This window comes from Micropterus salmoides, unplaced genomic scaffold (assembly GCF_014851395.1).
Source record: "Micropterus salmoides isolate LMB-PRFRI ecotype aquatic unplaced genomic scaffold, ASM1485139v1 Ms_hic_scaffold_8, whole genome shotgun sequence".
Classification (NCBI taxonomy): domain Eukaryota; kingdom Metazoa; phylum Chordata; class Actinopteri; order Centrarchiformes; family Centrarchidae; genus Micropterus; species Micropterus salmoides.
In genome coordinates, this window is record NW_024044570.1 from 18,414,587 (window position 1) to 18,428,238 (window position 13,652).

General features: G+C 41.4%; 1 protein-coding gene across 2 annotated transcripts in view; it reads left to right on the forward strand.

Annotated features, from left to right (window-relative positions):
* The window catches only part of tmem266 (transmembrane protein 266), a 32,190-nt gene that overhangs the window by 2,359 nt on the left and 16,179 nt on the right, over positions 1-13,652 (forward strand). The window contains exons 1-3 of one of the 2 annotated variants that reach the window (XM_038705966.1): positions 408-672; positions 2,039-2,143; positions 8,551-8,739. In XM_038705966.1, coding sequence (XP_038561894.1) covers positions 2,130-2,143; positions 8,551-8,739 — 203 coding nt within the window. In that variant the 5' untranslated portion in view covers positions 408-672; positions 2,039-2,129. Of the gene's footprint in view, positions 1-407; positions 673-2,038; positions 2,144-8,550; positions 8,740-13,652 lie in introns of those variants that run through there. The other variant, XM_038705965.1, reaches the window with a different exon arrangement.

The window sequence follows — 13,652 nt, forward strand, 5'->3', positions numbered from 1 at the left end:
GTGTTTTTTCTCTTCGTGCGCGTGGGTTGTTATCGCGAGGAACTCTGAAGCTCAAGAAGTGAAGTGAAGCGAGAGTGTTTTTCTACGTCGACGCTTCCAGCTTGGCATACATAAAGGGACGTCTGCAGGCTCTTAAGCTCTGGCTTAATATGAATATAGACTAGATATGGTTTATTTAATATATATTATGCTTGTGTTTTTTGTTTTTTTTTGTAAATGTAGCTCTGTCCTCCGTGTTGACGGCGCTGCCCGTCACATCTGTAGCCACTGGAATCTGGTTTTCAGCACCTGGACAGCTCCCGGTCGTGAACCTCTATTATTATTATCGGGCACATGGAGCCCTGGTATGATTGTGGGGAAGCCCCGAAATCACATTAGCTTCCCTCCGAGGATGTCGTTATCTTCCTGATTCACTGACAGCCTCGTCGTCTCTGCTGAAGGATGGTGCTTTCAGTCCGGAGTAGGTGTTTTCGTCGTGCGCTTTCTTCTGAATGGCGAACCGGGTGCTTGGCCAACGCAAATCTAAGGAGAAGCGCAGCCTATACACAGCAAGATCCGAGCTTCCCTCACTGATCATCATCATAGGCGAGGAGGGAGCTATTACCATCATCATTGCGAGGGCACAGGAGTCACGACCACACTTTACACAATGTAGAGCACGAAAAACACAAGGTCAGTACATGTGTCTTTGTGCTTCTTTTCGAGTAGGGATTTGATGTATTTGTGTTGGGTTAAATGAGAATGAGACTGCGTGGCCTCTAAGCACAGTGGGGAAATGTTAACAGCATCGTTTATTTAGCTGCGACTTGGTGGGAAATTAATGCAAATGCACATTGATCAGGTTAAATGTAGAAAGTCTGGATTAGTCATTGCTTAGTGCAATGAAATAGTAAAGAATTCCTGCCTTCTGGACAACCTCCTCCTCTGATGAAGCACTTACTGTGAACTGTCCTCATAGTAATAAGTGGCAACTCAAGATCTCTCTGATAGTGTGATTTACTCAATTCTATAAATACTTTCTTCTGCAGTAAATCACCTCCTTGAACATATTGAGCTTTGAACCCACTTGCCTTTCTTTTCACCTCACACAGGGAAGCACCTTGTTAAGTATTTTGGCTGGTTAACCTATTACCACCAGATAGATATCTTTTTTTTCTGAGTATTAATTAAAGACTACATGTTTAGGTGCTGCAGTGAAACAGAGTCACTCGCAGCCCTTGAATGACCTGCACTGATTTATCCTGAGTAGCATTTAATCTGCTGTGCTTCACTACATTACTCTGCTGCGGCGTGAGTGCTGACTCCTTACCTCTTCATGTCAGAGGGTTTTTCGCTGTGCCTCTGTGTGTCACACACTACCCGAATCCATGAAACATTGTGTAGATGATGAAGGTGTAAACAATGCAAATGTCCCATTGTTGCAGTTATAATTCATCCCTTGTTGGCAGCTGATTTCAGTGCCACATTTACTTTGCAACACTGAGAATTGCTCTTGTTCTTTGAAATAGTGGATGTTTCATGAGGTCATGTCACGCCTTTTCCCTGCAAAGCAGCTGGAGTGGGCTTTCACTGAACGGACTTGGACATCAATGGCTCTCTATCCTGTGGCACAAGACCTAGCATCCTGCTGTACTTGCTATGCAAGAGGTGTGATGTTCCTCAGCCCCTGATTCACAGAGCGAAGCGTATATTGGAGGAGATTTAAAATCCATTACAGTTTAGTGCTGCCCAGGAAATAGTTGTAGAGCATAGCTAAAGCTGAAGTTAGGACATAGTGCCTTCAGGGAAAGCATAAGCACTCATACTTCGTTGATGCATTTGTGTTATATTTCAACTGTATATGTATATAACGATAATTAAGATTAAATGTTCATGTTTGACCTTGGAAACAGCAGTTAACGAAACAATCTCCTCAAGGTCTATTAATTGCTGTTCTGGAGCTTCCAATCATATCTTGCGATCTTCCACAGCTGATGAAATTTGCTTCATGATTTCCTTATTATGTAGCAATTATATTGTTCTTTTCTATTTTCTACAGGTGTGGTAGGAGGTCTCTGCAGTGGTGAAATCACTTTTCACACTTGGGGTTATTTAGTGTGGACGTCTATTTGCAGCAACAAGACCTCAACATGAGCAAGCCCCAGTAAGTAGAACACCGTCCAGAGTCTTGTTTGAAACCATGTCTGAGAGATCGTGAAATCTTAAATCTCTATTATGAACACGCAGTCTCATGCAAAGGGCATCTCAGCGTGGTAGGATATGATTAGCAGAATGGACCTGCATATTCTCATGCCCCTCCTGTGAATGACTTTGAACAGGGATCAGCGGGAAGCAGAGCTCAGCCTCATACAGCATCTCTGAGGAGTGAGAGGGCGGCCGGCCATCTCCAGTATCCGCTGGCATCTCTTAGCATTCAAGAGGGATGCTCACTTGTCATCTTCTCTATTAATAATTACTCTGTGTGGTCCTCTAGACAGGCCCTGCATTCTGATGACAGCCAGGGTAGGGGATAAGAGAAGGCAAAAGAGAGGGAGCATGGGAATGGAGTGGAGTGGGAGGAGGTGGAGTGGAGTGGAGTGGAGTAGAGTGGAGTGGAGTGAAGGGTGAATGCAAAATGGGTTCAGTCAGCTGCATCTTCTGGTTAAAGGCACAGGATGCTGCTTCCAACCAACAGAGCGTTCTGTCTAGGCCTCAGACCAGTGGATTAGTACAGCTGATGGTTGATTACAGGTTTGTTTGAAGGAGAACTTTGGTGCAAAACATCTGTAACCAGATGATATAGAGAATGTGTTGATGATTAGTAGTAATGGCATGATTTAATGTTGCGGAATGCCACTGACTCTCTGTGAAGTGACAGATGGGAAACTCTCATGCAGAGAAAGGTCTTAGGAGTTATTTTCACCCCTGCTCTCTTAGACTTGATGCTGCTGTAAATACTCTCTCTCCCTCTCACTCTATTTCTCTCTCTGGATGGGACAATTATTGCTCAAATACAACTTATTCAAAGGCATTTATGGTACATATTTCGCATAATGTCTGTCTGTAGTTTACATAAAACAAAACTGATAAAATTGAAAAATAAAGATTACACAGCCTTACAACATGTATTTTAACACAAAAAACAGATACACTAAAGAGGCAGCAGGCTACTCTTAGTGTTTGCCCAGAATTAAGCTGTTTGTATTTTTTGTTTTTCTCACTCATTCCTTTCCAACAGCAAACACCACACACCACAGGAGCCCAGTGGCACTGAAACAGGTCAGCTAACATTTACTGTAACTAACCTCACTGATCCAGTGCCACGCTGCTCTTAATTTATCCGCATAATGAAGACCTCTTTCCAATCGCTGGAATAAACTCTGCTCATTAGCAGGTCACTGCTAAGCCACCATTTTTAAATCCTCTGTGTTGAAATTTAGAATTGCAATTGTCTGTTTTATGCAAGTACAATTTGTTTATGGTAAATTTATTATTTTTTTAATTATTTATTATTTGTAAGAAATTGATTATTAATCCCTTCTTGATTCAAGTCTTTAGGTGTTAATTTTGTTCAGAGTTGCTAGTCTAATAAGAGGCTCTGAATTTATTTTTATTTTAGGCTTATTTTATTATTGGCATAGAGCCCCATTGTTGTCTGAAGAATACACAAACACATCACTGGACCAGACGTCCTCCATTATGATGAACTTGGGTATTATAATTATTTAGAATTTATCCCATGTCCCGTTCTGTAGTAATAAATACTCAGTAGCGCATCAAATTTGTATTAATCCGCAGCTGAAATTAGTCCTCAGCAAATCAGAATCAGATTTATTTGCCAGGTATGTGTATACATACGAGGAATTTGACTCAGGATTGTACATTGTTCATGATGTGATTACTCATACAATAATACAATAATTGCAAATGCACGTATTACTGCTTTGGTTGACTTTTTCTAAACATGTACGTATGTTTTTGTGACCCATTTTCAAGATTTACATCTTCAGTGGGTATGAATGGACTTGGGGCTGAGTGGCCCAGACAGGGTAGGGAAGTATTGAGAAGCAGACACATTGTTGGTGTTGGGTTTTTCACAGGATTTTTTGACAATAAGAAAAATATAGAATGATGACTGCCTTACTCTTACTCTAAAGTGTTACTGTGTCCATGTTCAACATAGTTATGCTTGGTTACTTACTGGCACTGAAGATGAAGCATCTGGTGTTAGGAGAGAGTAAGTGTAAATCTTAATGTATCAGGTGTCATCTTGACTACCAGCCTATTGAGGCAAGATGGACATAAAAAGAGATTCAAAGCCGACGCATTTTCTGTACAGTAAAAAGAAAACTCCAAAGACCAACAAAACACATTCACTCTTCATTGATGCAGCGGAATTGTCTACTGCTGTAATTTCCCCTTGGACCTTGAAGGGCGTTGCCGAAAAGATCTGATCTTACAAATGTACAATTGTGTCAGGAGCTTGTGTCAGGCCTGCTGCTGCTGCTGCTGCTGCTGCTGCCGCTGCCGCTGCTGCTGCTGCTCGGAAATCTGGCCGGTGCCCACATAAGTGATTTGGCACATTGGTGCCGCTTTCTTGATGATATCAGGACAGTGAATTGCTGCGCACCGAGGAGTAGCCAAGTGTCCGTATACAAACTTATTGGGTAAGACAGAGTGTCTGGGCTACAGACAGTTGGCCAGAAATACCGTGGCAGTGAGCACTCAGAATGATAATGATACCTATGCCCTCTGCAAAACACCAGGTCATGCTGAGGCAGCACTTTGAAATCCACTGAAGTGACAGAAGCAGAGAATCTATTGCTCAGAATAGGTGATTTAATATATGATGTGACAGGCATCAATCTTACCCCTTATCACCTTGATGGAATAGCAACATTATACTCCATTTGTCCATTGCTGTTGTCCTGCATTGGATTCGTATTGCATTAGAATGATCATAAGCTGTTGTCAATGTTTAGTTTCACTTAACTTTATGTTAACAGTTATTTATCTATGGAAAATTGACTCTTTTTTAAGCCTAGCCTTGACGTATAGTTACGCTTTCGTGCTGAAGGTTGCTGTGCTATAGGACATGTCAGCTACAGTTTCACTGCCATTGTGGGAATTTTAAGTAAGGACCACTTTGCCACAACTGCCTCTTATAATAAAAGACTAGAAATTATCTACCAATACAATACAGAGAAAAGTTAAGCGCAGACCCAGGTCTGTTTAACCAAATAACAAAAACTATAATGTAAAATATGAAATAATAAAACTTTCATGAGGCATTTAATGTGTCCTGACATAAAAAAAGATTAAATGAACTCTGATTTTAGTCTTAGTCTCAAACCAGTTTTAATCTTTACATGTTACTACAAACAGACTCACTCTTGACTGACTTTAACGCAGCCCCATCTACAGCCCTGGAAGTTAACATATTCCCTCCCGATGTACCTTATATTAGCATTTGAACCTCCTTTATGTGCATTGGTGTTAGTAAAAAGAGTTTTACTTTCTGATGAGTTCAGCAGTATTGGCCCTCGGTGGCATTTGAGTACCATTCTCATAGGAGGCAGCAGAAAACTGAGGCTTGAATAGATAGATAGATAGATAGATACAAGTGAGATTCATTTAAACTCCAGATCTATGGAATCACTGAGTATGGCCAAGAAGATGTCCCTATTGAAAATGTCTAAATGAAAAAGGCTATCTTGGATGTATTTTTAAGAAACGTGTCACTGGAGAGTGTTTCTGGATGGAGCGGGTTTTTCAGTTAACCCTTGTTGTAACTGAAAAGGGTGTGGGCCTCGAGAATATTAATAATGAAACCATGTAAAACTGATCACATTGTATTCTAAGTAAATAATTATTATGCCTGCCATGTTGTGACAAATAGCACTAAATTGTGTAGTCAATTGGTTAGACATGGAAAGAGATCTCTGCAAGCTATTATATTTTTATATATCATTGATCACCGCATGGTAACTTGTCGTGATGTTATGTAAAAATGCTAGGGGAATAACTAGGCACTGCTGTTATTCTGAAGGACCCAAATCCCTGGAAATAATGACACAAGAGGAAATAGAACTCGAAAAAAACACAGCTGTCTCTCAATCTTTGACGAATGCATTGGATTTAATCAGCATTACCAGTTAAAGTTGCTATTTTGTGTAGTAACAGTGTAATTATACTGTAATGGCTGTCCTGAATAGATGAAAATTCAGGAAAGGCTGTGGTAAAACAAGTTTCATTTCAGTCTGTTGCATTATAATAAAGAAAGTTCACATAACTACAGCCTTACTCCAGGGTGTAAGAACAATACCATGTAAAACACACCATATCAGCATTTAGAAGCATTATCTTCTTTAGAACTATGGGGTTTTTGGGCTTCGTGGTAAGTCTTAGCTCTTACTCTGTATGGGTATGAGATTTTCCCCCTAGCCATGCATGCTCTGTGTTAACCTTTTTGCTTCCTCGTGGCGTTTCCTAGTATCACATGCCTCTGAAAAGATCACAGCCTTTAGCATGCTACTGGCTGTCCTTGCCTGCATTGTTGAAGAGAGTAAAGTGTTCAGATGTGAATCCTCCACTCCCTCCTCAGGATGGCAACCTGCCACTCCACTGGGCTCTGCAAATTATGGCTCTTGGCCTGCTCTGTGATTGTCTGGAAATGTGATTTTGATGCACTAAACAGTTTGTGTCTGTCATGACTGATTAGCGTCCTTGTTGCAGTTGGTCAGAGGTGCCAAGTCTATAGATATCTCTGGGATGCACAGGCGTGCTCTGTCGCGAGCATGTTAATATATGGCCGACCCTCAAGCTTAACAACACATCTAGCAGGACTTGCATAATGAAAGGATTGGGAGGAAGGGCATGGCATTTTATGCAGTGATGACATGAAAATAAGAGTTTGCGTTCCATAGCCCTATTGTGCAATGCTAATCCATTATATTTAAAGTAATTCTTAGTTTTCTGTGAGAATAGCAAAATAACCTTTCAAGGGAGTCCATTAAACAGCTATTAGTCAGGAAGTAAGTCAAGAAAAAGAAAGAACTATTTTCCTTTCCAGGCATGCCTACATTAACATTTAACAGGAAGGTGGGTCTGCTCAGTGATCTTCTTCTAACTGTTTCCTTTCATTCTGTTTCACCTCCAGCGTAGAGGTTGTGGAATTCACCAACCCAATGACCTTTGTTTCCTCTGTCTTGTAATCAATGCCTTCCTCCAGTGTTAAGCACTGGAGTTATTGATGTCTCCACACTGGCTGCGCTGGGACAGCTGCCAAGACATGTGAGACTGCTGTTCCAGGGTGACTTCTCCTTGTCCGCTATTGGCTGAGCTCGTAGGATCACAATCCTCCCTACACATTTAGGTTTTAGGACCTCAATGGCAAATAAAATTCTTGTGTGTTTGGTTCTGCCAAAAATAGCTAACCTCACAGAGAAAATGCAGTGGATGTATCAAAATGGACATAACAAAACTGAAACAACTTTTTTTGTGCCCTCCGATGTCATTTAGCCCATAAAAATATTGTTGAAAAATATTGTTTTGCTTTAGGATAATGCTGGTAGTTTACAGCATACCATATGTTTTTATTTCATGCAGCCACTGGTTTCTATTAATTTCCGTGGACTCTTCAAGTAGAAACTTGTTATTAACTTGTAATGCAGTTTTAAGCATTTGGTGGCCACTGAGCTATGCATTCAGAAAACCAAATGCTGGAGAGAAATAATGATTTGTTGATGTTGTAAAGAGAATATAGCTTCCTTAGCTTCCTTTAGTGCACCAACAGGGAGAGTTGTAGCAGTCAAAATGGCGACTGCTGGCAACTGGGCAATAGCATGATTTTAGCCTAAAAAAGTCAAGCAAAACACCAAATTGTTCACTGTAATAGATCACTAATCCCAATCAAGCTTAAAAGTTGAGTTTCAGTCCATTATGATGAATGGAAAGGAATGGCTGCCTGGAAGGTGGGAAATCATTCTAAATCTTAATGAATGCTTTAGAAAGCCGTCTGAAAGAATGTAAAGTATAGGTGATTTGTAGTTAAAGCTGATATCTTTAATCTTTTTAATCAAGAAACTGTTAATATTTGCATATGTGTGGAATGCAAATTGCTATATTTACTGGGCTTTTGAGACTTACTTCACTGCATACTCTGAAATGCAGATCAGCTTGTCATCACTTGCCAGGTAAATGTGTCCTTGTTGAGGTTGCCAGCAAACGCTGCAAACAAGGAATTTCACACCATGTCTATGTTTTCATTCATCAAAATTAAGCATATAGTCCCAGTAGTTGTTGTCACGCTTTGCTACCTGGAACATTTCCATGTTGGTGCTTTGACTAATTCAAATACTCAGCACACTTCCATTCAACCTTGTACTGCAACACTGACATCTATGCTGTAGACCTCACACCACTACACAGAGTAACAGCAAGCAGATCAGAAGCTAAAATCAATTAAGGATTATCTTATCTTAAAAGACGCAAACCCACTCATGGATGACACTCACAAGACATCCACCCTCTAACGCTGCTCTGGTTATGGTTTGTGTGTGTGTACTACAGCGCCCCTCCCCAGACCGGAGCCTCAGAGCTGGAGGTGATTTCTCAGCAGGTGGAGGAGGACAACCAGTGCGTGGCCCCTGTCCAGCTGGTCAGCTTCGCCTACAGAGACTTGCCTTTGGCCGCCCTTGACATATCCCTCGCTGGATCTCAGCTCATCTCGAACCCGGATGAAGAAGACAACAGGGAGGGGTACGTCCCACGAATTCACTCCGAAACAATCCATCAGTTTCTGTGGTTGCTTGATAATTTGACCACAATCAGTAAAACAATCTCTAGAGATTATTCTGTTATTATCAAGAACTCGTGACTGGTTTGGCTAGCCTGACAAAGCAGCTTGAGTGTGGTTATAAGGAACGTGAAACTCGTGTTTTTGTTCTGAAACTACATGAAACAGAACACTTTCCTTTCATGGTTTGAAGCATATAAAACACCATACCTTCTGAGGAAGGTGGAAACAAATTAGTAGCATGATTATCAATTAAATCTTTCTATGATTAATTTGTATACTAAAAAGCCCAAAAATGTAATTACATATTGATTGATGTTCCTGATGTTCGCCACCGCAGTTAAGAAGATACTAGGAATATGGTGTCTGAGACATTGTCTCTGCTTGTTGCGTGAAAGTGCCACATCCATAATTAAGGCAGAATTGCAATTACTACAATCTATAATCTACCCTGGCAGAGAAAAGCTCTGCCGTCACTCTCTCCATTGCTCGTTATTGCACATGGTAATTACACCTGGCGTATTGAATCAGCCCTCATTTTATATTAGAGTCCAGGAGTCGAGGATATTTGGCGATGAATTTATTAGTGTCACCATGTTAAATGGACAATGTCTCCACTGATGTGTTCATTTTAGCTCAATGACACAGCAATTTCTCGCTACCAGACAGGCTTCTGTTCATAATGTCGATTTCTGGCGCAAAACAAACAGTGTTATTCGCACCATAGCTTTCCTGAAATGTCAGAGCCCTGTGGCGGTGATGTTAATGTCCATGAGCCCTGCTTGTCCAGGGTTTGTGTTGTTTTCTTATTGCTATATCGCCATGCTGCAGGCCCAGTGCTCTCAGAACAGGACATGCCCCTCCTAGAGCACCCCTGTAGCACATGTCCATGGCTCTCCACTCAGGAAGCGTGACTCACAACCCTTTGGCATGCTGCAATGCTGGCACCCATGCAGAGAAATTTGACAAACAGCATAAGCTTTATTAGAGCATCCGGCATTTCACAATCCAAGCCCTGGTGTGTCAGCTGACCATGTCCGGCTGGACTTTGCCCGGTCTGGCCAGGTCCGGGCCGATGGCTCTGTGGGACGGAGGGCCGGGACAGATGGGTCATCCCAAACACAGACTCTCTCATCCTACCTTGTGTCTTTCTCACTCTCTCAAATGCTCACAAAAAGCACACATAGCAATGCCACAGCAGAGAGCAGGATCTGGCAGCCCAGCAAAATTATCAGAGCGGGCTCTCTCATATGGCATCATATCACACCCTGGTCACCTGGGATTTGGCATTGTGCAGTGGAAAAGTCATGCAGTGCCAAGACATGTCTCTGAGGGATTTATCAAGTCAACAGTGTGAATATTCTTTATCATGAAAAGTAAGAAGGCATTCATTCTGATTAGAGAAATGCCCTCTTAAGAGGCCAGGAAGTTTAGACGTATTCAGCAGATTAGTGAAAACATGACAGCATTTGTCACCCAGAGTTTGAGTGTTACATCAACTTCAACTTTCAACTTTATTTTGTCCCTAGAGGGCAATTGGTTTTCCAACAAAGCAATACAATAAAGAACATAGACATACAGTGGAGGGGAGGTGCCTCATTATCATCATCATCATCATCATCATCATCATCATGAACTACATCATCATGTCATCACATCTACACTGCACACTCAGCCAAGTGATTAGTCTCTCATTAACTCCTCCCCTGGCCTCCTGGGCAAAGGAGTGCTCATACCTGTTACTCTTAAACAGGGGTGAATGCCAGAAGGCAAAATCTGAAATTCAGACTGTAGGGAGTTGGCGTTGTCAAATAGGAAGGCTTTAGCCTTCCTCCCTACATGTCTAAACAGGTCAGATAGCATACTCTGCTGCACTCCCAAGATCTTACTGCTCACTTTCACTATCCTGGTTAGATCATTCTTAGCCTTGTAACTAAGGTTCCTGAACAAGCAAATCAAAGAAAAAGTTTAAACAAACCAGGATAAAATAGGATCATGATTGTCTTGTCAACACGAAACTGAGACAATATCCAGAGGCAGAGCAGACATTGCTGGCCCTTCTTGCACAGCATCTCAGTGTTACAATTAAAATTCAGCTTGTTATCAGTTATCAACCCCAAGGTACTTCTCTACAGAGTCTACCACCTGTCCCTTGATGATAGTACTCTGAGAAGATGGGGGCTGATAAAAATCAATACTCATGTCTTTAGTTTTTGTCACATTAAGTAGTAGAAATGCACCAATATTGAAAATTCATCGACTGACACATTATTACAGCAAACTTTAAAAAGCATGTGTTGTTGTGCAGCACTCGTCAGTGTACAGAATATGGAGGAGAGGTGAAAGGAAAGGTAAAGAGGCCCTGAGGAGATCCTGTGGATGTTGATAATTCCTCCGAGATGCTTCCACCTTCAGTCTCAGGGTTCTGTTATTAAAAAAATCAAGGATCCAGCCCACAACATTAAAATCTGAACCAAAATTGGGGTTGGATCATGTCAAAAGCAGATGAGAAATCCACAAATAACAGCCCCCTCGCCCAGTTCCGTACACAAACTGTAATGGTAAAAGTAGGAAATAAAAGTAGGTGCCCAGTATTGATGACAAGTTCACTTTTCAGCAGTTTTTGAAAGGGCTTCATAACTAGGGCAGTCAGAGCAACTTCCTATAATCATTAAAACTTTGGTGTGATTGTTTTTGGCCACAGGGATTACTATGGACTGTTTCTAGCTGAAAAATAGTAAGGTAAAAGTCGGCATCCACTTCCCACTTTGTTGATCGCTCTAGATCACTGTATTCATTGCGTAGATTATGAAAAAGAAAAGAAAACAACCCAGACTCAGACATGACGCTTGCTGCCGGTTGCTGTTAGAGCATGGCCCTGGGCCCAAGTATGTTCAATGAGCTTTTTAGATTGGAATTCCTGATTTTCAGGTCATAGGCATTCTAAGACATACCTGACATGACAGTTTCATACACACATTTTTTGTTCGGAAGAGCAACAGAGCCAGCTTGTCGCCACCGGTTCTGGCAGCCTTTGTGACTCATGTGTATAACCTCAGAGGAGTGGCACAAAGGTGGGATGTGTTGTATGCAGCAAGATTTTAAATTAACCAAGAGAATCAAAGGCCCTAATCGCAAAGCAATGACTGATTTACAGCTATTTTTCTATTTTTCTCCTGTTTATTGGAATGTATTTCCAGGGAGACACCTCTGCATAGTGTTGGCTAATTTTAGCACTTTATAAACGATTGTGTACAAGAATGTAAACCCACTTTCATAGCCTTGTTACTGGTATTCCAGTGGCTTTGATGGTGATTAGCAGGACAGGTTGTTTTCTGAAGCTACTATGACTTACATTCCTGAAATGTTTTTATATCATAGAAATGAGAATTTAGTCTTACAAGGCAGCTTCTCGTGGCCCTTTATCAGGAGGCGTGGGCGTTTATGTAGGAGGTGGATGTTCTTGCGGACTACAAGGGGCACACGCAGTCCTTGCAGATTCCGAGCGGTGATGAGCTGGATGGAAATATTAATAGATTTTGGCAGCACCATCTTCTCCAGGACTTACTGGAAAGTCCAAGATGAGGGTGGTATGATTTCACATGTACCTTAGGTAACTTAATTATTGTCTCATGTGTATTATTGTATTATTTTAAAATTCTGCCTTTTTAATAGTTTCAAAATTAAGCTGCATGCCTTGTCATGTTTCTGTATTTTGATTAAGCTGTAGCAACCTAACCATCCTTGCAGCAATCAATGCCTAATAGGGGTTGCAAAAAGGGAATAAGCAGGGCTTAAATAGAATTACCGTAATTAGTGTAAGTGACAACAGCTGTTCGTGTGTGCGAAGCATACACAAATTGACTTTTAAAATATTTTGGTGCTTTAATTATTTTCAAATTTGGTTCAAATTTGGAAGCTGTAATTAACTATGGCAACATAATGGAGTGTGCATCTGTTTCTTCTATTTTTGAAATCATAGGGTTTTTTTCATTTTCCTGCATTTGTCAATTTAGTCAGAGGACTTTTTAATAAGGCAATTAAAAGAATGATAAAACTGCATATTTTTTTATTAGATGCTGTGCATGTAAACTGTACAGGTCTAAATAAAAGTGCAGCAGCAATGTGATGTGTTGAGATCGTTCTCTACCTTAATCCTGACCTCTAATGGTGACCTCCAGACTGGGTGGGGCCCAGGCTCCTAGAGAGCTTCTTCCTGGCCCCAGTCTCCGGACCTATCCTGCTCTTGTCTTTGGTTATCATCCCTAGATCAACATGCTGCCCACAGCTGCAGTAGCACATGCTGTTGTTCTCCTGGGGCTACACTGAGAGGTCTGAGGCACTGCAGCAATGACAGATGGTTCATATGGGTCAACTTGCTGCTTTGACTGGAGAAGAGAGGAGGCGGAGGAGATAAAGAGAAGGATGGAGGAAGGAATAGTGCAGACGACCTTCCTCCACACCTTCATTCACAAAGCTGCCAGCTGCAGATCACAAGGAAATGGCTCCATTTGATGAATGTCGTATCTGTTAATTAATCCTGTGCCGTGTTGCATGGTGATGGCCACAGCTGCTAGCTGACACAGTGTCGGGAGAAATGTCGGCTATTAGATAAGCTTAAGGCTGCCCAGGCCAGCCTAGATTGATTACATTACTCAACATAGAGCTCAGACTTCCCCACTGAAATAAAGTTCTCAAGCCACTTTACACTCACTAAAATGTATGAACACAGCAGTACATCAACATGCACATGATCAAAACTAGGTTGACAATACTCAAGGTTGAAGTAAAAATGGAATAATTAGAAAAACCTATACTGTAGAATATAGCACTGAAGGACCTTGCCAGAGTCTAGTATGAATCTTGGCAGCAACAA